The sequence below is a fragment of the Lissotriton vulgaris genome, chromosome 1_1, assembly GCF_964263255.1.
Source record: "Lissotriton vulgaris chromosome 1_1, aLisVul1.2, whole genome shotgun sequence".
Classification (NCBI taxonomy): Eukaryota; Metazoa; Chordata; class Amphibia; order Caudata; family Salamandridae; genus Lissotriton; species Lissotriton vulgaris.
The window spans coordinates 1389232551-1389257153 of record NC_141685.1 but is presented as its reverse complement, the minus strand read 5'-3'; the positions used below and the strand labels follow the sequence as shown (position 1 = coordinate 1389257153).

The following is a 24603-nucleotide window of genomic DNA, read 5'->3' as shown; positions in this document are numbered from 1 at the left end:
CTGTGTTCAGCCAATGATCTGTGGCTGGATGTCCATGTGGGGTTGGGCGCAGTGCCTCGTTGAAGGACTCGTACTGCATTGAGTGGCTGCATGTTCAGGTTGAATGTAGTATAGCACCAAAAACACAGTTATTCCCTAAGAAACCAACAGTTAAAGTAAAGTTATGGTTAGGATTGGTTATAAGAAATTAACATAAATGTTTAAAAATCTCTCAAATTAATTTTTTTAAACGCTGTTTAAAGGACAGTAATGGCTACAAACTAAAACTGTAAATCATAAAAATAGCAAAGCACATTTTGTACCCTAAATGCAATGTGCAAGATTCCACTGCTGGTGAATGTGTGGTGGGGTACAGAGTTTGACAATGGAATGCTCGCCCCTGCTCATAAATATGTAGAGGATGGTAGGCGGCTAGAGGAGGACATGCGGTTGAGGTGGAAGGTAGAACCATGTACCAAGCTCCCTGCTGAGCACTGTATGGTGGAGAATAGAACTATTTAGGGATGCTAATCCCCCTGGAGAGTAGGCGACAGAGGGCAGAACCCTACTGTAGGAGGTGCTAGACCCCACAGAGGCGAATGCGAACATGATGAGAGAGCACCAAAGAGGTGTCAATCTCAATGCAGTGATCCATTGGAGCCAGAGATTTTTAAACCTTGCAGAGGCAAACCAAGTCCAGGAACTGCATAGAGGGACACCAAGGTTCTGGATTCATTCTATAACTGGGTGGATTCTGTGTCTAACAAGTGAAATTCAGTGTACTGGCAGATGTGTCAACAGCCTGAGAGTGGAGCCAACCCTAGAGATTTTGCTGCCCTGATGGAAAATGCTCTAGGACGCCCCATCTCCTCTCCCGTTTCTGGTATGTATGCATGCATACACACAAATGTGCAAGCTATTTATTTAACGCCTGAATCACTACGACATTACCAGTAAAACATTTTGCGAAGTGCAAACCGCTCAGGCAAAGAAGAAAGATAAATTAGTGATTGAAGAGGTTGCTTGAAGAAGCTGTTATTTCTTTATCTTAACATTTTTAGTTCACTCTTCAACTTGATGTCACAAATGCATAACACACTTGCAACAAGGTATATCATATTTGTGATCATTGTATGTTTCTTTTAGTTCTCTGAAGCAGCACTGGCAAGTAGAGCATTATATGAAAGAAAACAAATACATTAAATAGTGTCTCACACATATCACTCTTACACTCGAATGAAACATTGAGCTTAGAATCATTCTCAGTGAAAATGTTCGAAAACAAATTACATTTTATCTTGGTTACCACAGTTCAATCATACTTTTTTGCTGTCACTGAATAAGTAAGCTAGCTACTTGTTTATTAGGGCTAGCAATAGAAAACTAAGGTTGTCTACCTGACGTATTGTACCCGTGCTTCAACATATACATTAAGTGATCTTTAACTCCACCTCAAAGGACTAATGCTCGATCACTTTGTGCTTTTGACTGTTTGGATGTATCCTTATGTCTTCCACTACAGTGCACACAAGGCATTTTGTCAGCTTCAAAGTACACTTAGTCATCACATATTTATGTATCTTATTCACGCATGCATTGATGCAGACATAGTATTTCATTTTTACTGCCCATGTATTTTTTTTAAAATTGTTTATGCCACTGCTTACATACGATGCTGACCATAAGATGGCCGCCTATTAAGGATGAAAGTTTGCTCCAGAGCCTCGATCTCGTAAGACATCAGATGCTAGTTACCATTTAGGCTCCCTGTCATCCTGCTCCTAGGCTGTTGCTGCTTTTTTGCATAACTACCAGATACTTTCTTCCTGCAGCTAGGCTTCTCTTGGCTGCTTGAAGTTAAAATATCATAAGACATAAGGGTCCTTAGTATGCATGCGCCGTATTTTCATAGTTTGCCCCCAGCGCAAACAATGAAAATGCACTGCATTATGGTGAACTCAGCTGCCCTGGGGGCAGCGCATTCCTGTGAAAAACAGAGTGGCTGCTTTGAAGCTGCTCTGTGTTTTCACAGTGCAGTCGGCAACCCGCCTGCACTTTGAAGGGGGAATAGAGATCCCTTGTAGGCGGGTGCAGTTAGTGACTGCTCCCGCCTGCAAGGGGCTGTCTGGTGGGCTCCAGAGGGGTGCCATCAGGTGGTGCACTGTCAGCGCGCCTCCTGAGAGCCTCTTTGCCTCTGTGCCTGCGTCTGTAATATGGCGCGAGTACAGAGGGGAAGGGATTCCCTCATTTGCATGGAGCACGCCGCCATGCAAATGAGGGAATCCCCTCTGGTGACAGTGCTGGCACTTTATGTGCGTCAGCACATCATGATATCAGAAAGAGACGCACAAGCATCTGCGGCCCCTTTCTGTAATACCAAGGTGCCCCGGGAGCGTGTAAAGCAGGCGATGCCCTCTGCTGATAGCCCTTGCACTTTATGTGCGTCAGCACTATCAGTATTACAGAAGGGGATGCACAAGTGTCTGCAGCCACTTTCTGTAATACTGAAGTGCCCCAGGGGCGTGCAAAGCAGGCGCAAACGCCCGTTGAGCCGGTCCTAGGCCTTCTGAGGCCCCGGGCGAAAGGGAAGATGTGAGGCCCCTCTAAGTGCCTTACTGCCTGCGCGAGTGCGCGCAGCGCTTTTCCCGCATTTTATATCGGGCCCCCTGCTCTGCGGTCTACTCTGTGGGTCGGCGGCGGGGCCCCCTGAGCGCGAGGCCCTGGGCATCTGCCCATACCGCCCATGCCTAGGACCGGCCCTGCAAACGCCCGTTGAGCCCCCGGGGCACTTGTATAATACGGCCCCTGATAGCTGTCTGGTTTTCATCACACCTGGTGGTTCCCTATCATCCTGCCGCCAAGCCGCAGATGCCTTTCAGAACACCCAGTAGTTCATATTAATCCTTACCACACACCACTGATGACAATCATCAGCAGCACTATTGGGGTTTAGCTTGTAACTCATACTGCAAGCCAGACCTATTGTCTTGGCTAATGGTTTTTTAAGAATGTACTAGTTTTGTTTGTTAAGAGTAAGGAGTGCCTATAGATTACATCCATATAATAGTCTCAGCAGCTTACACCCTGCTAATCACTTTCTATATGTTCTTTGAGAAACAGACATTCTGATATTAAATCAATCAAGCTGGGAAGAAATGCCTTCCTGGGATGGAAATCATTTTCCACCTCTTACTTCCAGCCACCACAAGCAAATGTCTGAGGGCGCCAACCAACTGTAGGGGACTGCTGTACCTGAAGGCAAAGTAAGCCCAGATAAGGGCATATTTGTCAATGCTCTATAGGCAAACATAGCGCAGCTGGGGGAATTACTGGCCTTCAGAATTCACCAACTCTCCTTTAGGCAAATACAAAGGGAGACCCAGCCTCCACTACCAGATCCTATTAAAACTGCACTAATGCATCTCCAACCCAATTTCCACTGTAATCTTAACTCATCACAACAGAAGCAGAAAGCTAAAAAATAGACTGGACTATAAGCCTATAGGATATAAAGACATATCGTTCAAAAACACATTTAGTTATATTGAATTAAATAAAAAGAGTATAAAATACAATTAGACCAATGTTTTTTGTACAAAACGCTAAGCTATATTAAAATTTGAAATCACCTAGAATTTTATGAAAATAATCACAACACATTATCAAAATATTCAATGTATTGCTTATATGTACATTATGGCCCCCATTAGGATGGCGGGCGGACTTTGCCCGCCCGCCATCCTCACGGTACAAGGGACCGCCCTCAATAAGGGCGGGGGTCCCGTGGGGGCTATTAGAATGCGCCCTCCACAGAGGCGGGTGCATCCCGTATTCTTAACATTGTGGCCGCCCACCGTAATGCTAAAAATACATCTTGTGCATTTCAAAGCACAACGTGACAGGCACCGCGCGGTGCCTGCCACATTGTTCTCTGAAAGGCAGGGGGGTACCATAGGTACGCCCCATGTGCACCCCCCTCCCCCCCCCCCCGAGTCCATGGGGGCCCGCAACAGGCCCCGAAAGCAGACTCTGCATGCCTTTCCGTGGCGGCAATGCAGCCTTTTCCGCCGGTCTTTCCGTCCGCCGGTCTTTCCGTCTGCCGCGGACCCCTCAGCCATTCTGATATGGCGGGGGTCATTTCTGCAGGGATGGTGGACAGATCGCCCCCGCTAAGCCGGCGGTGGCTACTGCCGGGCTGGCGGGGGCGATCTGCCCGCCATCCTAATGGACCCCTATATGTTTAACATGGTAATAGAACAGCACACATTGCATTTATTACGTTAAATGATCTTTTAAAATAAATCATTATTTGTTAATGTTATAAAATGAAATAAAAATATGACATAAATGTAAAACATTCTATTAAAGTATATCACCAATATGTTACGATAAAACGTTATAAATAAATAAATGACACAAAGTTGTTTAAAACAATCTGTTATATAGTCGGGTTGTAGCCACAGGTTTGCAGACTAATCCAGCAAACTATTATCACAGGAGTCACACCTCCTGTTGGACCAATGAACTTCAGCCAATTCTGAGAGCATCATTTACTGGTTGAGGGAGGGGGATAGCCACAGAAAGAGAATTTGTTGCATGAAACAAAATTATTTATGAGGAGGCAACAGCGTTCATCTTTGCTAGTTCTGTGAATTATGACAATTGCTATTTTGTATGTAAAAGTATGTCATATTAGTAGCCTTTTCCCCTTGATTCACTGAACTAATGTAAAAAAACAAGCCCAGCAGCAAACCTCTTACCTCATTACCGGTAAACTAATATCATTCAGTTAGTTCCTGAAGATAGCTTGTCCCCATAAAAAGGAAATGAATGTCATTTGTAACATGTGCACTTCATCTACTGCACTGTAAACAAAGTACCTAACAGCTCCATTATACATGCTACGTATTTGTTAGCTGGGCATGCTACTCTTTGACCTGAAAATGTTAACAAGGTATTCTAGTGCTGCAAGCAATACTACTTATAACATCGACGTACAAAGTAAATACGCATTTGCTATCAATAGATATTCAAGGGCATATTATGAGAAAATGGGCGATTTGTATGGTGTGGTTGTGTGACCTCATCATGTAATATAATCACCGACTCCTTAAGGACCCTTAGGTTTCGTTTGTCCAACCTACAGCTCAACCTTGGGCTGCTGTTGCTCTGAGCAGCAAGGCTTATATAAAGGAACACCTGTAAAGCATTTAAACAGCACCAAAACAAATGAAAAAGTAATTGACAAGACACCATCGAAGTACAGTACCAATTTATAAAACTAGAGTGTATTTTAATGTATTTGTAGACACCAAAACCAAAAAGATCCACCAAAAGGTTCTGGAGATATAGGATTTACAAGGTATGATAAATCAAAGCATTGCACTCAAATGCTAACAAGCACTGGCAAATTCAACGAATTTGACTCTTGGAAAAGGTTTGAGTAAAATGTTGGGCAACTACAGCAGGGAGCCATTCAGGGGAACCAGAAAGGGCCTCAGAAACAGTTACCTCCTCCGAAGAAGCAGTCTTCCAACAGTTTCTGTCACTTTATCCTTGGTCAATGGATTCCTATGGAAGTGGCCCAGATTCTGACGATACAGGTCCCTCTTCAGTTCTCTTCTCCAGTCCATTGAGATCTGAATTCAGGGTTGCAGGGGTGTCTTTTTATGCTCAGAAAATGCCCTCAGGGCAGGATGTGATTGGTGGCCAGTGGACTTCCAGGTTCCCTCCCACTTGATTACCACTTCCTGTGAAGTGTGGCATTTGGCCATCCCAGGATGCACCATTCCATCCACTTCCAAGATGGCAGAAACCCTCACTTGGCATCCAGAGCTCCCTAGCCCAACCGACAGACGTGGCTATCGGGTGCGCTACATACCCTTGGAAAACCGGTTTTACAACAGGGTTCCCTTCTTCTTGGGTGCCTGATAGTCTGCCTAAACCAAGGGGCTGCCCTTCTCCCAAGTGGTCCTCATTTGCCCTTCAAAGGCGACTTCAACCTTGAAGGTTGCCTTTGGGGCTGACATCCTCGTTACTTCCAGTATGAGGAAGGTAACACCTCTCTCCATTGGAGGCCCCTATTGTCTCTTTTCCTGGGAGTTGTTAGCTCGTCTCCACAGGAAGGCAGAAATCTGTCTTGGGTTCAGGATCCATCTGCAACTTCAAGGGCACAGGAGATTGAAGGCAACAAAATAGCAACTTTGTAGAAGTTGCATACTGCAACTTGTTACACTAATTTCTACTTGAAAACCAGGTCGGGCTTGATGTAACTAGTTGTTTGATACCTTGGAATACCCACTTTAAGCGCACCGTTCAGGAGTTAGCAAAGATGAGGGATGAGTGTGTATCCCTGCACTCCCCAGCAGTGTGACCATGTTTTTCCGCAGTAAAAAACTGTATTTCCTGTCATAACATGTAAAGCACATATTCTGCCCATGAAATATGCTGCACCCATTAATGACTTTAGTAAAAGCGAGAGCTTTTCCCCCCGAGAATTGCAGGTCTGAAAATATAATTTTTCCAATATGCTGATAATGCTATCATCTTTGACAATGCTCAAAATGGCCTTCAGTGCTCACTGACTGCTTTGGAGCTCTACAGCAAACTAAATAACATTCAAATAAATAGTACTAAAAGCAAGATTCTAGTACTAAGCAGGAAAGCCCATACCAAAGGAGCTTGGCAGTTGTTGGATAGGAAACCGGAGAAAGTAAAATCCATCAAATACTTGGGTTTTTTGTTTCAACAAATAGGGCAGTCATATTGCCCACCTATCCTCTCAGAAGAATGCCTGTGCACCTTTAATTTCAACTTTCTGCTTGGTGTTACAAAAAAATGAATGGCCCCAGCTTGTTGGCGGTCTGTAAGGTCATCAATAGTAAGATAATGCCAACTTTGATGTATGGAGCGGTTTACATTTAGAGACCGCCTGGAGTGATGGGTAGATCAAGCTCAAAACAAATGCTTTCGCTCCGTATCTGCCCCTCCAAACTCTGTTCTGACTGCATGCTTTCGAATGGATTTTAAACTACCTAGGCAAAACTAGATTCTAAATGCACGATTTCTGGCGTATGGTTTAAAAGCAAAGAACTCAGTAAATGGCTCCCTGAAACATACAATCTGGCAAATCCATACGGATGAAAAGCTAAGATGATTTGAGAGCCTCAATTGATTCTTTGAAGGCTAAAGACCTCTAGGAAGCCTCCATTCCCCCTAAAGCGCTAAGTGGAACATTTCTGAAGCCGGCAAAATTAAGCTCATTTAACCTCTTGTCCTGCACTCTGTATGTAGGACTCTGATTCTCAAGATGGATTGTTGTTAAGGATAATCTCTGTTTTTGTATCTCCATCCCACTTTAAAAAAGGCCCCAGTGCTTTGAGTGGTTCAGAGTCCATTACCATTCCCCCTCCTACTTCCCTTGCAGTCATGAATACAGAAAAAGCTACACGTGTGGAGAGAAGATGGAAGGAGGCAGAACATGGGTTGGGAGTGCTGAGAGATGAAGGGCGTGAGTTTTGAGTGTCCAGAATTTAGTTCTGGGCACATCAGACATACTATGGTGTCAATTGGTGTTCTTGTATATGATCATTGTTTTTGGTTTTGGTTGTTGTTCCTGTACTTGATTGTTGAGTTTTGCTCCCCTTGAGTCATTGTGCTCCATCGTCTAGCTCATATTTCGTTCACCCAGGTGTATGTTAGATTCCCCGTGTTAGACTGATGTTCTGATTTGTTACCTTTGCCTCAAATTGTAAAGCGCTCTGATATCCTTCGGGATCAAGTTTGCGCTATATAAAACTTTATAATAAATAAATATTAAAAGATCTTGACATTGAAGCTGTAAACAGGCTTGCCTTTATCAGTTCGACCCCTCTTCTTTACAGGGACAACAACATCTTATCCTTCCTGGACTATTCTTTGAATCTGCACAACATCAAAAAATTACTACGGTTAAGGTGCAGTAAAATTTGCCTTAACGAGTACCGCTTCGGCCGTTTAACTGGATCATCGAAGCGGGTCTGTAGACTCTGCGGTCAACAGCAGAGTCTCCATTGCACATAACCTGGATCAGTGAGCCATTATTGGCGCTGAGACGCTTCTGGCTACTTCTGTCTCTCTGCAGTTACATATAAGTTACATATAAGTTACATATAAGATCATGCCAGGAAGCAATTTCTGCCTGTTTATCCTGCAATCACAGCAGCTAGATTCGGGAAATTTATACAACATGCAGTTAAGATGATGGAGGAAGTTGCATATTAAAAGTCAACCAATTTGAGGTCTTGGGGCACAGACTTTGACCAGCTTGATGATGATAATCAGATACTAGTAAACCACCAACCAGACTTGATCAGACACAGTGATCTGCTCTTCCACCTATACACTGGAAGAAAATCCAGTACTAAAGCACATATGACTCTCCGGAATAGTTAGGGTCATCGTTGACCTGAAATGATGTAGAACTAAAGTGGGTAGCCCTCTAGATAAATGACAGTGGCATTCCAGCAGAAATAAAATACAAGACCTACAAGGTGCATGTGTGTGCGTGCATTTCTGTTTGATCATGCATGTGCAATGACTATAATTGGATTACTGCCATTCTTGAGCATCTCATCCCTTAAAAACGCCAATACTTACCACATAACCCCATTGACTCTAAGCAATTGAAAGCCTCACAACAATTGTGTAAAGCACTTGAGAGAATGTGGTGCAAAAGACTACTCTCAAACAGTTCAATGAAAACATAATCTACCCATCAAAGAATAAAATGCACTTGTAAGGCAGGCTCATTCCTCATTAATGCCTGTTGCATTATTAATGTTCACAGTCAATCTAGATAATTATTTTAATAGTTAACACATTTTCAAACCCCTCTTCTTGGAGAATGTTTATCCATCAATATGTGAAGTTGTGTGAATCATCTTCTTTTTAATCATCAACATTTTTGAAAAAATGCTCTTCAATGCTACTTGTGTCTGTCTGATTGTACTATTATTGTTGAGGAGAATTCCACTGTTACCCAGCTACCCAAACTCTACCCAACTAACATCAGTAATGTCATTATGATACCCAAGCCACCAAATCTGGTTCTCCAATGTCTCGCTCACATATTCCATTTGACATCCAAAACCAAGGGTCCTGTGCTCACTGATATCATCAATTCCTCTTTCCAAACTGTTTCAGTGCCTCTTAACTAGAACCAGGCACTGATTAAACTTCTCCGGAAAAAACTCTCAGCTTGCTTTATTCCTTTTTCACATAATGGCCAATATAGCCAAGAAAGTAGTTAATAAACGCATCTCTTCTTTCATCAATGAGTCCACAGACACTGGTCTACGGACATCACTCTCCCCACAGCTCTGCGGTGATCTGTGCTGCCCTCCTGCCAGTCAGCCCTCTGTGTCAGGATTCGAGCCTCCCCTCTTTCCGCTCCTGCCTGTGTCAGCTGTATTTAATTTTTTCTTCGTTCTGTTCTGTTTTGTGCCCGTGATTTGCACTCTGCCTGTGTGTAACACTGTTACTGTCTGCCCGCATTCCCTGCCTACTTTCCCGCCGGTTCTTCCTCTTCCCATCCCGCCTCCCAGCCGATCGTCCCTCCGCCCTCCCCTACAAATGCCGGCCGCTGCGGGGGAGTGCGTGTGAGTCCACAGACCCTGGTCTACAGACGTCACTCTCCTCACAGCTCTTCGGCGATCTGAGCTGCCCTCCTGCCAGCCAGCCCTCCGTGTCAGGGTTCGAGCCTCCCCATAACCCGCTCCAGCCTGTGTCAGCTGTATTTAACGCTGTTACTGTCTGCCCACATTCCCTACCTACTTTTCTGCTGTTTCTTCCTCTCCCCATCCTGCGTCCCGCCCGCCTCCCAGCCGATCGTCCCTCCCCCTCCCCTACAAATGCCGGCCGATGAGCGGTCGCGCAGTGGACGGACGCAGCGTGGGCGCCACTGGCCCCCCGAAGGTGTGCCTAAGGCAAGTCCGTCGGTGCCCGTCCGCGCCTGGACCGTGCCCAGTGCCAGAACCCCTAGCCCGCACGAACACCACGACACCCATCCCAGGTATGCCTCAAGCACCCTTCACGCACTCAACGCCGGACGATCACGCACCTGCTGTCTAGCCGCCTCAAAGCACACCCAAGGTCCCGTCTCCTACGGAACTGCAACTTCACCAGCATCCGACCCGCCATCTCACCTACCAAAGAACCCAACTGCCTCAGATGCATCCTTCTCAACACCTGCTCTGCCCTCAAACATGCCGTGGAACTCTGGGATCTACTAGACTCCATCACCCCGGACGTCGCCTTCCTGACGGAGACCTGGCTGACCCCCTCCTCGGCACCCGACATTGTCACAGTTATAAGATCACCCGCAAGGACCGAACCAACGGAGTAGGAGGAGGAATCATCATCTTCCACAGGAACACTCTCAAAATCTTGACTTACACCAATGACACCCTCAGCACCGCCGAACACCTAAACTTTCAGATCCACACCGACCCCAACACCACAATAAGAGGAACCCTCATATACAGACCCCCTGGACCACGGGCACAGTTCAGCGACTCCATCGCCGACATCGTCAGCTCACACGCCCTCGCCTCCACGGACTACATCCTCCTCGGGGACCTGAACTTCCACCTCGAAAACTACAACGACTCCAACTCCTCCACCCTGATCGACAACCTCGGACTCAGACAACTCGTCACAACACCCACCCAATCCATCGGCCACACGCTTGACCCCATCTTCTTCGCAAGCTCTCCTTCAACCACACCACCGAACTCCACTGGACCGACCATCACTGCATCCACTTCACCTTCAAGAAACCCACCACGCACCACCGCACCCAACAGATGCTTTGCCGATGCTGGAGCAAAGTCACTGAAGACCAGCTAGCCACCCCCCTCGCCCAGAGCCCACCCGCCGACCCCGACACCGCTGCCTGCAACCTCAGACAGTGGATCAACGACTGTGTCGAAACCCTCGCCTCTGCTCAAGATGCCCCCCAACAGCCACACCAGAAAGAAAGCCAGCTGGTTCTCCGAAGATATCCAGACTTCCAAGCAAACCTGCCGAAAGCTGGAGAAGAAATTAATCGGTGAATGAACACCAGAAGCTACGCAGCCCACAAGAACACCACCCGCAGACACCACCACCTCATCAGATCAGCCAAAAGGGCCTCCTTCAAAAACCGCCTAGACAACAACGCATACAACAGCAAAGAGCTCTTCAACATTGTGAAGGAACTCTCCAACCCCAGCTCCAACACCAACGACATCCCACCGTCGCAAGACCTGTGCGACTCGCTGGCCAACTTCTTCCACCGCAATATCACAGACATCCACGACAGCCTCAACGCCGCGACCACCCCAGCAACCACTGAGACCCCGTCCCCCACGACAAACACCATCCGCACCAACAGCTTGCTCTCCTGGACCAACATCAACGATGACGACAACATCAAGATCATGAACACCATCCACTCCGTATCCCCGTCAGACCCCTGCCCACACCACATCTTCAACAAAGCCAGCACCACCATCGCTCCCCACCTCCGGAAAACCATCAACGTCTCCTTTGAGACCACGACCTTCCCGGAAATCTGGAAACAAGCCGAGATCAACGCCTTCCTCAAGAAACCCAAGGCAGACCTCAAGAACTTCCGACCCATCTCCCTGCTCCCATTCCCGGCGAAGGTCATCGAGAAGACCGTCAACAAACAACTGACCAGCTTCCTCGAGGAGAACAGCATCCTAGACCCGTCCCAGTCTGGATTCCACAGCAACCACAGCACCGAAACCGCCCTCATCACTGCCACCGATGACATCAGGACCCTGCTAGACAACGGAGAAACCGCGGCCCTCATCCTCCTGGACCTGTCAGCAGCCTTCGCCACGGTCTGCCACCGCACCCTACGCACATGCCTCCACGACGCCGGGATCCAAGAGAAAGCACTGGACTATACCACCTTCTTCCTCTCCGGCAGAACACAGAGCGTCCGCCTCTTCCCCTTCCGCTCCGAAGCCACCGAGATCATCTGCGGTGTACCCCAGGGCTCATCCCTGAGCCCAACGCTGTTCAACATCTACATGGCACCGCTCGCCCACGTCGCCCGACTGCACGACCTCAACATCATCTCCTACGCAGACGACACCCAGCTAATCCTCTCCCTCAAAGACTGCCAAAACCAACCTCCACGAAGGAATGAAGGCCGTCACAGAATGGATGAGGAACAGCCGACTGAAACTGAACTCGGACAAGACAGAGGTCCTCATCCTCAGGTCCACCCCCTCAGCCTGGGACGAACAGCTCCAACACCCACAGACCATGCGCGCAACCTAGGGGTCATCCTCGACTCATCCCTCTCAATGACGAAGCAAGTCAACGCCGCCTCCCCTCCTGCTTCAACCCCCTCCGCATGCTCCGCAGGATTTACAAGTGGATCCCCACCGAAACTAGAAGAACGGTCACCCAGGCCCTCGTCAGCAGCAGACTGGACTACGGAAACGCCCTCTACGCAGGAGCCTCGGGCAAACTCCTGAAACAGCTCCAACGCATTCAGAATGCCTCCGCACACATGATGCTCAACATCCCCCGCCGCAGCCACATCACACCACACCTAAGAGACCTGCACTGGCTCCCTGTCAACAAGAGGATAACATTCAAACTCCTCACCTACGCACACAAGGCACTCCACAACACCGGACCAGCGTACCTCAACAGCCGACTCAGCTTCTACACACCCACCCGCCAGCTCCGCTCCGCAGAACGTACCCTCACCACTGTTCCCCGCATCCGAAGAGTGACCGCCGGTGGCAGATCATTCTCACACCTCGCCGCCAAGACACCGAACAACCTTCCGATCCTCCTACGGCAGACCCAAGACCTACTTACCTTCAGAGAACTCCTCAAAACCTGGCTCTTCGAAACATTAGCAGCATCCCCTCCCCTAGCGCTTGGGTTTTGATGTAAATCCCTTTGCATGGGCATTCTTAGGCAAGGATTAGCGTCAAACAAATACACTTTTTATGGCATGGGTAAAGTTGGAGCATTTTCAAATGTCTCTAAACTTTTCAAACTGTGATGCATTGTACAGAACATACACATTGTCAGAAATGTTGTAAAGTATGTCAAAGCATAGTATTTTGTTCTGGAAGGGTACCCTTCTAGTAAAAAACATATGCAAGACAATATGTAGTCCCCCTTGTCCGATTTTGCAAATGTGAATGCATTGTGCATGGTAGACTAGAGTGCAACTCTGCTAAACGAGAGAGTAACTGCTCAATATCTTAGTAGAAACGGCTCTGTCCTGCTCTCTCTCGTTAATGCAATGCATCGCAGCAACTTTGGTTACTCTGCTGTGCTGCATGACTTCTTAGTAAGCATGGCCCTATGTATTTGTCACAAAGTCATTTATGGGCAGAGTCGATCATTCATTCATGATATATTTATGTTATAGCAGTCTGCTAGGACTCCCGCTCTGCCTTCTCTAATAATAATATGGTGCTCCCAGAGTTTTGCAAATTGCATTTGGATGGACACCTCTTTCCCTTACAGGTGCTCAGACATTGTAAATGCCTTTTTCAAAATCTCAGACTAAATTCTAACCATGTGCAGTTCAGGAAATCTCTGAAAGCCTTTCTATTTTCAGCTTAATTGTCTCAGTTCAGTACTTTTTAGTATCACATAGTGCCAGATTGCCCTTTATAGGATAATTGTGTGTGCCACAAAAATAGTAAATAATAAATGAAGCTGAATGGCGATAAAACCGAGGTGCTGATCTTTGGCAAGGACCAGGATGTCTGGTCCAGTGAGTGGTGGCCTCCATCATTGGGAGCCTGTCCTACACCTTCGCCTTCTGCCAGGAACCTTGGAGTCATCTTTGATACTTAGTTGGCTATGAACTTGCAGGTAAATTGAATGGTGGCTACCTGTTGGGGAGTCATTAGGATTCTGAGGAGAATCGCTCACTATCTCTCCCCCCAGGCACGTAAACAGACTGTAGTCGCGTTGGTGTGTTCTCGTTTAGACTACTGCAACGCTCTGTATGCAGACATTAACAAGGGCCATATTCAACGCCTCCAGAGCGTGCAGAATGCTGCGGCGAGATTTGTGTTGGATGCCCCTAAGTCCTTCTCTGCTACTTTAGCCAGGAAGAACCTCCATTGGCTCCCGATCCAGCAAAGAATTGTGTTCAAAATCAAAATCCTCTGCTTGGTTTTTGGAGCGCTTTTGGCAGGACCATCAGATGCCCTAGGATCTCTGTTAACCTCCTACTCTCCTAGTAGGAGCCTTCGTTCTTCAAACAAGAATCTTTTGCGCATCCTGCGTAGCAAAAAAGTCAGATGGGGAGGCAGGGCCTTTGCCACCGTGGCCCTCCGGCTGTGGAATGCCCTCCCCTCCGACATAAAGATGCAACCTTCGTTGCCTCTTTTTAGGAAAGCATTAAAAACATGGTGCTTTATTAAGGCTTATCAATAAGCTTGTTATGTGGATATCTCCTTTGGATTAGGCGCCTTGACGCCCCTCGGGCTAAGTAGCGCATTATAAGATGGACTTCATTAATTCATTCATTCATTCAAATGCAATAACAACAAATGGGTTGAACTGAGGACTGTTCACTTTCCCAAAATGTACAATTTAAGATGGTTTGTAAAAAGGGTTCGTGTGTTTAATTTCCAGGTATCCGACATTCTCACAATGTGCTTCTGAAGAAATAACTTGTTAATGAAATAACCCTCTATTGACTGCAGCTCTAGCTAAACCCGAGATTATTATTTCTAGCCTTTATACTATAAACTAATCTTGGCAAAAGACAAAGTACAAAAATGGAATGGAGAAGTCAGATTAAAACGTGACCGTAGAAAAAAAAAATATTTGGGAACAATTAGAAACGCTGAATCACATTTTTCAATTTTTTTGATGCATTGCTCCTTCAGACCAGTCTTGGGCACTTCTGAAAAATTCAATTAATGAGTTCATATTCATTAAAAAGGATTCTTTCATTTTCTAGGGATATCATGAAAGCAATGAATTCATTATCACCCAGCACCCACTGCAGCATACCGTCAAGGATTTCTGGAGAATGATATGGGACCACAATGCCCAGCTTGTGGTCATGCTTGCTGAAACTCAGAATTTGGTAAGGTTTGCTTTTGTATTTCACTTGAACACAGATAACTAAACAACAGAGGTGTGCACTAACTGTTAAACCATTAGAAGTCGTCATCAGGTACTGCTTTTTTTTACACACAAAGGCCCTCATTACAAGTTAAGTGTAATAAGGTGATGCATTTATGACACCTGGTAAATACCATTGCCCTGGAATGAGCTATTTACTCTGTGTGTTAAATACCTCCTATTCGAAGATCACATCTTGCAAATGAGGCATAACATGCAGAATCTGTATTTAACAAACTGAATTCCATATGTTTTGCCTTTTTCCCTGAAACATTTTGGGAGGTTTGACCAATAGGTATCAATCGGGGGGGAAAAGAAAGTGGGTCAGATAATTACCACACAACTCATAATTCCAATTTAGCCCTGGACTTGTAACGATGGCCCAGATGTACATTTTGTGTTGTCATTTAAACAATGGTATGTTTAAGGTGTGTTTCAAATAAGTATAATAATCCTGTTCACCTTTCCTATCCATGCAACAAACATTAGGCCTCTGTTGAGTTGACAGTTTTTAATCTATTGCACTGTGAACTGTAGTAATATTCAAGGCACTGTGAGTAATGTAATATGTGAAGAGGCAAGGACAATGCTGACATAACCATCACTAATATGCTAACACGAATTTATATTTTTTATGAAACAAACTTGCTTCTCAAATGACAACAAAAGCTATTACAGACCTGTAAAGAACAATTGTGGATGTTTTAACAGGCAGAAAATGAATTTGTTTACTGGCCAAACAAGGATGAACCGATGAACTGTGAGAGTTTCATGGTAACCATGATTGGAGAAGACCACATATGTCTCTCTAATGAAGAGCAACTTGTCATCCACGACTTTATCTTAGAAGCAACACAGGTAACCAGCTTTGAATGGACTGAATTATTAATGAAACAAGAGGGGATATGGAATTCTTAGTAATGCTGGGGGACATATATTTTAGATGTTCGCAGAAACGCATGAAAAACTAAAGTTCATCTTGTTTTTATTATTATTTCTTTATTAGCGATTGTTAACATAAGGTTTATCTAATACAAAATCACACTGGTCCAAGACAGTAATCTTAATATTTGCAGTGTAAATACAGTAGAACCCCAAGTTGGTCGAATTTCAAGTAACAGCATACAGAGCTTAATCATTTGTGATGCAATACAGGGGAAGGAAGGACAGGAGGTCAGGCACCCCATGTCTAAAACAAATCAATATCAGACACATATTCTGCATAGACAGAGTATGAGAGCAATGGGGGGTATAGGGTGACAGCACACACTCGCCTCCACCGACCCAGCCACATACCTGCCATACATTTCATCGTTTATCATGTCCTACAACTCATTTTTGATAAACAACTACCCAACCAGCGTCAGCCATCGTCGTGGGGGGTGGGGGGTTCGACGATTTGACGATTAATCAGAACTGCAGACTCCTTGGGCACCAGAACCGAGTTTTCTATCACTGCATCAATGTCACCCAAGAGGTCCACAATATCAGTCACATATCCGAAATCCCTTTCTGCATGCTCGTCAGTACGAATTCTCCAGAGGTGACACTCCTCTGCCACCGCCCACTCCAGTACATCTGCTCTCCACTTACTCCACCTCGGTGGTGTCACCTGCGCCCACTGAATAGCAACCCGGCATCTTGCCAGCACTAATCACAATTGATCGAACCTGTATTTCATTTTTTTACCTTCCTTAGGTAGTGGCAGATTGCCCAGGAGGCAAAGTCGGATCATCAGTACGGGCCAGCTCTGGTTATTAAGGCCGTTATACGAGTCCAGTAAGCCTCCAGCATGCAAAAACTCCATCCCACCTGTATGAAATCTGGAAGGGTCTCACAGCATTGAACACATACAGCCAGCCTTGCGGGGTAAACCCTGTGGAGCCTCTGGGGAGTCAGATAAGCCCTATGTAGTTAATCAACCTACGTGAGCTTAAAACTGGTTTTTCTGGCAGTCTCCTGTACTTGCACCTGGGCATGTTTCAACTCAACATTTGTGAGTGAGGCATCTAAGGCCTCCTCCCACTGATTCCGGACAGACGTTACGTTAATCTGCCTGTAATTTTTTAGGGCTGCATACAGGCAGTAGTTGGGGCCCCTATGGGAGCCCAGATTCAGCAGCACCTGCAACACCTCTGACTCGTGAGGCTCCTTGGGAAAGTCCACCCATATCTCATAGACTGTACAAGATATGCTTGCATATTGTAAAAAGTGCCCAGCACCAATACTGAACAGCTTTCCGGCTTCCACGAGAATCAAAGGAAGCATTTGAGTAGAGGTCTCCTACTATCTGGTGGCCACCGCACATCCACTGTGTAACATCCATGGAGGCATGAATTCACAGAAAAGGCTTGAGCCACCAGATAGGAAGAAGCCGTGCAAAAGGTGCTTGCCACAGGACGCACACCTGTGCAACGTGATACTGTAAACGGTGTGCCCGTTGGTTCCCTACAGCACTCCATGAGGAATTGCAGAACGTCATCCACCGGCACTAGGCTTTCTAGTTTCTTTTCCCCGTAAGGACCATCATCGCACCACAATGCCGCAAACTAAAGCAATCCCATGAAGTAGTACAGCTGAAAATCTGGGAATCCCAGCCCACCCTCAGCCAAATCTAGTTTTAGGATTTCCAGTCAGACGCAATGGAAGCCATTTAGGCCTTTTACAAACCTTCCCATGTTAAGCTTATATTGCCGACATTTTTCGTGTGTTATATGAATACAGAGGTATCAAAACGGGTCCAAATCCTAAGGGAGACCCACCGCTAGAAGATCCGCCATGTTCCTACACACCAAGGATAAAGGTTTGCGTCTGTTAATACAAAGGCCTGACACCCTCCCGAATGCCGTCATAAGTCATAAAAGATGTGGTACTGACCTTTCAGGGTCCGACATCTCCAGGAAAGTATCATCTGCATACATAGACACCACATGAGTGGTGTCCCCCACCCGGATTCCCCAGTCAAGGAGTTTGTCCCTCTGATTAATTGCCAGCGGCCTCATGGCTAGCGCGAACAGGAGCAGGGACAGCACGCTACCCTGTCTCTTACCCCTCTCAATGTTAAAAACCTCTGATACCACGTGGCCTGTACAGTTCCTCACCCTGGACTCTGTATACAAGCATAACATGCAAGAGTCTCCACAAGTTCATGTAAGTACCCCTCCCTGGCATGAAGCCACACTGATCCGTGTGTGTCAAGTGATTTACCACCAGCCCAGCCGCACTGAAAGGACCTTCACTAGCAACTTAACAGCAATGTTGGTAATGGGTGGTACGAACCGGGGTCCGTCTGTTCTTTACTGGGTTTGAGTAGCATATTTATTTGGGCTTGCATCATATGGTAGGTTAAGATGCCAGTCAACTTTGCCTCCTGTAGGGTGTCTAGGAGTTTAGGGAGAAGATCTGCAGCGTATGCTTGAAAAAACTCCACTGGAAGACCATACGGCCTCAGGCATTTCCCCCTAGCCATGTGTCAGAGGGCCTCTTGGGGTTCCTCCAATGGTAACTCCTCATTGAGGCACTTCCTATGTTCCACCAGCAGTTGAGGGATTGCGACCTCGTCTAGAAATCATTCCATACAATGTACCTCCTCACCTAGAAGAGCCTCGAAAAAAAACTCTACAGATTGTCCCGCAGAGCTAAATTATTCGCTGTTTAATCCATCACCATCGCCCCGTCTGCGATGGTGATGGATTAACCAGGAGGGGGGTGGTTGTTCCCGCTTCAGTAACCAGGCCAACATGCACCCGACTGTTCACCCCCTCTGTGTAGGAACTGACAATAGTCCTGCCGCACATGACAGTTCAGCAGGTCCCACATGTCAGTAACTTGTCTATGGGCCTCCACTAGAGCCACCCCTTCCTACCCGCCCCCTCTGCTGCCAGGTCCTGGAGCTGAGCCAATTGGACCTTCTCCACCTGGAGCCCCGCTCCATCTTCCTATGAGTCTGTACACCTTATTGAGGCTCTCACCAAGCACTACCCCGTTACCGATTCCCCACTCTGTGCCCCAAGATGTTTCTGAGTTCCAATTAGTCTCAAAATAACCCTGCAAGGCAAGCTGAATGTCCACTCTATATTTCGGGTCCCCAAAAGACTCTGAACAGAGTATCCACAATGGAACATGAGGCCTGTGTCTCCCCAGACCACATTCAATAGGTAAAGGAGCATGATCCGAAAGAAGGTGCACATGATCGCTTGTGCCTCGAACATTAATTGTACCGTAAGTAGATAATAGAAACTGGTCCAGTCGCCTTTTGGTGTGGTGTCTGGGGGTGCACCAAGAATTTTCCCTAATTGTCAGGTGGAGCTCTGCCTCCTGCCATAAATCGACACATTATAGTGTACTCATAGTTTTCCGCAACCGCAGCGCAATATTTGGCTTGGTCCCCAACTTACGTGGGTCCCGATCCATATTTCTATCTAGGACACAGTTGAAGTCCTCCACCCAAACAATGGGCATGCCCACATAGTGCAAAAGTTCAGTTTCTAAGGATGCAAAAAAGTTACCTTCATCAGTGTTGGGGCATAGATATTACAAAGACACATCTCCACACCATCTAATAGGCCATGCAAAAAAACAAATCTTCACTTTATATCTGCCATATGACTGCAATGCTTAAATGGGAACCCTAGAGCAACCTAAATGGAGACCCCTCTGGCGTACAATGAGTAGGTCCCCGCCACTTCCTCTACAATTTCTGCGCCTCCCCATCCAGTAGGTGTGTTAAAGTTCATAATTTTTTTTAATTTGGGAATAGCCAGGCATGGAATCGCCCTACTGTAGAGCCCTATCACCCATCTCAAATGTGGAGTTTTCTATTTGACAGGGTGAAGATAGATAAACACTTGTATTAGTCAGACGTGGAGGTGAAAGGCAATAGTATTTTATAGTCTGATTGCAAGTATGTGTCAGACTTGTTTCATGCATTCTGGGCACCTCTACAATGCACTACTTTCAAAGTGCGTGGATGCTACTGTCAATTTTTCTCTGGATACTTCACAGTCTTGAAGTGTTCACCCTGTTCAGCTTCAGCAAGTTAAATTAATAGAGAACCAGGCCCAGTAGAAAACAGGACTGCAGATTTTGGTGCAGAAAACACCAAACCTCCCATGTTATTCCCCATTGTCAGGGCTCAACTTGTTATAGGTGCTTTTTTATCACGCCTGATACATTCTAATTCTCTGGGTAATGTACTTTATCAAATGTGATAAATTGCACACCAGTCTCCAGGGCGTTGGTAATCAGGACCTGTATGCCATGAACGATGTGCCCTACCTCAACTAAAGGTTTCCAGCAACAGTCAATAAGAATGTAAGCAAAGTTACTTCTGCCTACATAGCACACTGCACATGAAATGTTTATCAAGGGATCCATTGTAAGCATTCAGCCAAGGGAAGAAATGTACTCTTTCAGATACTCATAAAAAAGAATATTGTTTGAAAATGCCCTTTATTTTTTCACAGGATGATTATGTACTTGAAGTAAGACATTTTCAGTGTCCGAAATGGCCGAATCCTGATAGTCCGATCAGCAAAACCTTTGAACTTTTAAGAGTAATTGCAGAAGAATCGTCCAGTAGAGATGGCCCAGTGATCGTCCATGATGAGTAAGCACTCTTTGTCCAGTGTGTATCGCGGAAGTGTACAGAGTAATTTATTCCTTTTGTTAACCACACTTGCAAATAGTCTACTCTGACACTGGTACATGGAGGAAGAGCTTGTGGTCACCGCAGATAATGCCAAGCATAGCTCACATATTGAGTTTTTTCTATATTTTTAGAATCATCATTACATTTCACATTGCTTTAAAATAGAATATTCATTTCTGATGCATTATTTCTAAATTTGTTGTGTTCTTTCAAGGTTCGGTGGCATTACGGCAGGGACCTTCTGTGCGCTGGCTACACTCATGCACCAACTAGAAACTGAAAATTCTATGGATGTCTACCTGGTGGCCAAGATGATTAATATGATGAGGCCAGGAGTCTTTACAGATGCGGTATGTAAAAGACATATGTTGCCGTGAAGAGAAGGGGTGGGTAAAATGCATATACTGCTTGTAAACTTTACAAGCAGCATGCTTTGTAAAGGTTGCAAAGATTTTTTAAATTTTCAAGATTTTCCTTGCAGAAGATTTTTCTCGCAAGAGTTAATGGGACCTGTCAGAATAGAGGTCAATACAAAAAAAAAAAGAAAGGGTATGTTGCTCTGTTCAAAAGTGACAGATTCAGTGAGGGTCACAGCAAGAACACATTCAATTAAATCATTTTAGCTTCAGCCAAAGCTAACCACATAGCCTGCAAGTTAGGTCCATATGTGGTAATAAGTCTATTTCTGCACAACTAGGATAATCTTTGAAGTTTTACTTTAAGAGCACAAGTTGGGTGGAGGGAAGATGGATCATAATAGTCTAAGCAACATATGTCCTGATTGTTGGTGCACAGCACATGTGTATGTGCTATTTGTATTGTGCACCTAGGAAAAAGGAAGTGTACAGAATCAAAGTCAAAGATACCATCATAAAATGATTGAAGAGAAGGGTTGGGTCTTGGTAGAAGTTGACTGTTACTGCATCATCATGTAGTGTTCTTTAAAAAGGTAAGTCGCAACTCTTTCCTAAACTGGAGCATCGCTAAGTTTGCCCTTATGGATACAAGAATATTGTTTGCGATTCTGAGTGCATAAATCGAGAAGGTTTGCTGCCTTGTTTTTTTATACATCTTTATCTCCACTCTGAGGGTACAGGTGTGCTGAGAGCGACTGGAAATAATGACCATGTTAGCCAGATAGCTGGGGTAGTGGTTTTGACTGATTTGTAAATGATGGAGCTGATTTTGAAGTTTTGAAGTTAGTGAGGGCTGGCAAAGGGAGCCCATGTTGTTTCATCAGAATGGGGGTGATGTGTGCAAGCATTATTTCAAACCATGCGTGAGATGCCTAGTGCTGTGAAGGATGCTCTAAAAGGGAGACAGTGAGAGGCCATCCAAATGTGACAGTATGTTTGCTCTGAAACTGGTTTCACTGTGTTTAGCAGAGAGATCTGGTACCTTGGCGGTGTGTTCCTTGAGGATGAAATCTGCATCCTAGGTGAATCGTAGTGACTTGACATTGGATTAAACTAAGGGTCTGCAGCCATAAGAGTTCATGAAATTGAGCCAGGTTGCAGGTGCTTGTTGTTCTTAGCAAATAACAACCATGTTGGTTATGAGCATCCAGATCTGGATCAATAAATAAATCAACTATTTGTAAAGCCCACTACTTACCCGCGAGGGTCTCAAGGTGCTGGGGGGGGGGGGGAGCGCTACTGATCGAACAGTCAGGTCTTGAGTATCCTTCTGAAGGTCAGCAGGTCTTGGGTCTGTCGTAGGCTCAGTGGGAGGGTGTTCCATGTCTTGGCAGCGAGGTGGGAGAAGGATCTCCCACCTGTGGTTGTTCTTTGGATGCACGGGACGGTGTCGAGTGAGAGGTCAGCAGAGCGTAGCTGGCGGTTGGGGATGTAGAAGGAGAGCCGTCTGTTGAGGTAGGCTGGGCCAGTCCTGTGGAGTGCCTTGTGTGTGTTGGTGAGGAGCTTGAAGGATATCCTCTTGTTGACAGGGAGCCAGTGCAGATTTCTCAGGTGGGGGGTGATGTGGCCGTGGCGTGGTTTGTTGGGGATCAGTCGTGCCGAGGTGCTTTGGATGCGTTGTAGTCGTTTGATGAGCTTGGTCGGGGCTCCTGTGTAAAGGGCGTTTCCGTAGTCGAGTCTGCTGCTGACGAGGGCCTGGGTGACTGTCTTTCTTGTATCTGTCGGGATCCATCTGTAGATCTTGCGGAGCATGCGGAGGGTGTTGAAGCAGGAGGAGGAGATGGCGTTGACTTGCTTGGTCATTGAGAGCGTTGAGTCGAGGATGATTCCCAGGTTGCGTGCGTGGTCGGTGGGTGTCGGGGCTGCCCCCAGTGCCGTTGGCCACCAGGAGTCGTCGCAGGCTGAAGGGTTGGAGCCGTGGATGAGGACCTCCGTCTTGTCCGAGTTCAGCTTCAGGCGGCTGGTCTTCATCCAGTCGGCGATGGCCTTCATCCCTTCGTGGAGGTTGGCTTCTCCAGTATTGGGGTGTCTTTCATAGATTCATATGCCTGAATCATTCCCCGTCGTCGAAGTTGGAGTCCCACGGTACATAAAAAAGCAATAATATGCTATAATAACATAGAAAAAACTTGGTAATAACCAACCAGGAAGTAAAGTAGCCCAAGCTACAGAAGAAAAAACTTCTACACCCATGACTATCCTAGTCATTTTGTATAGCCCAAACTGCAGCTAATCAGGCGACAGCACCCACCAGAAGGTTCTCCCCAGAGGCTCAGGCTCTCAGATTTTCTACCGCACATCGTGTGAAGGGAGTCTCCCTGATCTTCTGGAATCTGGTTTTGAAGATGTCTTCATCTAAGAAATCTTTAGTCAGGCCTTGTGACTCTTGTGGTAAGCTCCGGCTTTTTAGAAAAGATCCCCACAAGAAGTGCATCTATTGCCTATACCCTGACCATCAGGTGAAGGACTGCAAGATATGTAGGACCTTCCCTCAGAAGACCCTCAGGGACAGAGAGGGCCGCTTGCTTTTGTGGCTACAAAAGCTCAAGGATCAAGATTATCATATTTCTGATGCAGGCAGTATTGCCTCTGGGTCTACTACAGCTTCTATGAAGAGAGCTGCTGAAGAGGTGTTGTCTTCTCCTGGGGCCAAGATTGTAAAGATGCAACAATCTTCTAAGGGGTCTGACAAGCCTTCCACTTCTATGGCTACTCCCCCTACTAAAGGCCAACTTGGGCCTTCCACATCCCCGAGAAGAGCAACCAAAAAATTACCTCAAAAGACGACTGCTGAGAAGATTTTACCTCAGAAACAGACCCTGTCGTCGACGATGCCATCGTCGACTCCTTCGTCGACGAAGATCTCCGTCGACGCAACTTCTACTTCTACAGTAACTTTCAATTCTCCTAAACCTGAAATGTTAATGTCGACTGCGACGATGGTCTATGTCACTGTCAGGCCTATCTCGTCGACGAAAGAATCTTCATCTGCCGTTGTCAGCGCCTCGTCGGCAGCCAAGCTATAGAAGATTCCGTCGACGGCAGCTTAGTCGACGCCACCGTCGACGATTGCCCCATCGCCGGCGACGAGCATCCCGTCGTCGACGAGCTTGTTGATGACTTCTACACCGTCGACAAAGACACCGTCGTCGACGAAGACACCGTCGTCGACAAAGACACCGTTGTGGAAGAAGACACCGTCGTCGACGAAGACACCGTCGTCGACGAAGACACCGTTGTCGACCAAAACACCGTCGTCGACAAAACCTTCCTCATCGGCGAAGACAACTCAAGCGTCGACGATGACCTCTTCATCGTCTGGAGCCACGCCCCCGTCAACGAGCCCGTCGATGGGGCCTCTGTCAACGCCGCAACTGTCTACATGTA

The 24603-nt window shown here is 46.3% G+C and overlaps 1 protein-coding gene across 1 annotated transcript in view; it reads left to right on the top strand.

The window, feature by feature from the left end:
- Positions 1-24603, top strand: part of PTPRZ1 (protein tyrosine phosphatase receptor type Z1) — a 652698-nt gene that overhangs the window by 612877 nt on the left and 15218 nt on the right. Inside the window, exons 27-30 of the mRNA XM_086966862.1 lie at positions 14984-15112; positions 15862-16008; positions 20616-20758; positions 21015-21150. Of these exons, the coding sequence (XP_086822988.1) occupies positions 14984-15112; positions 15862-16008; positions 20616-20758; positions 21015-21150 (555 nt within the window). The remainder of the gene's footprint in view (positions 1-14983; positions 15113-15861; positions 16009-20615; positions 20759-21014; positions 21151-24603) is intronic.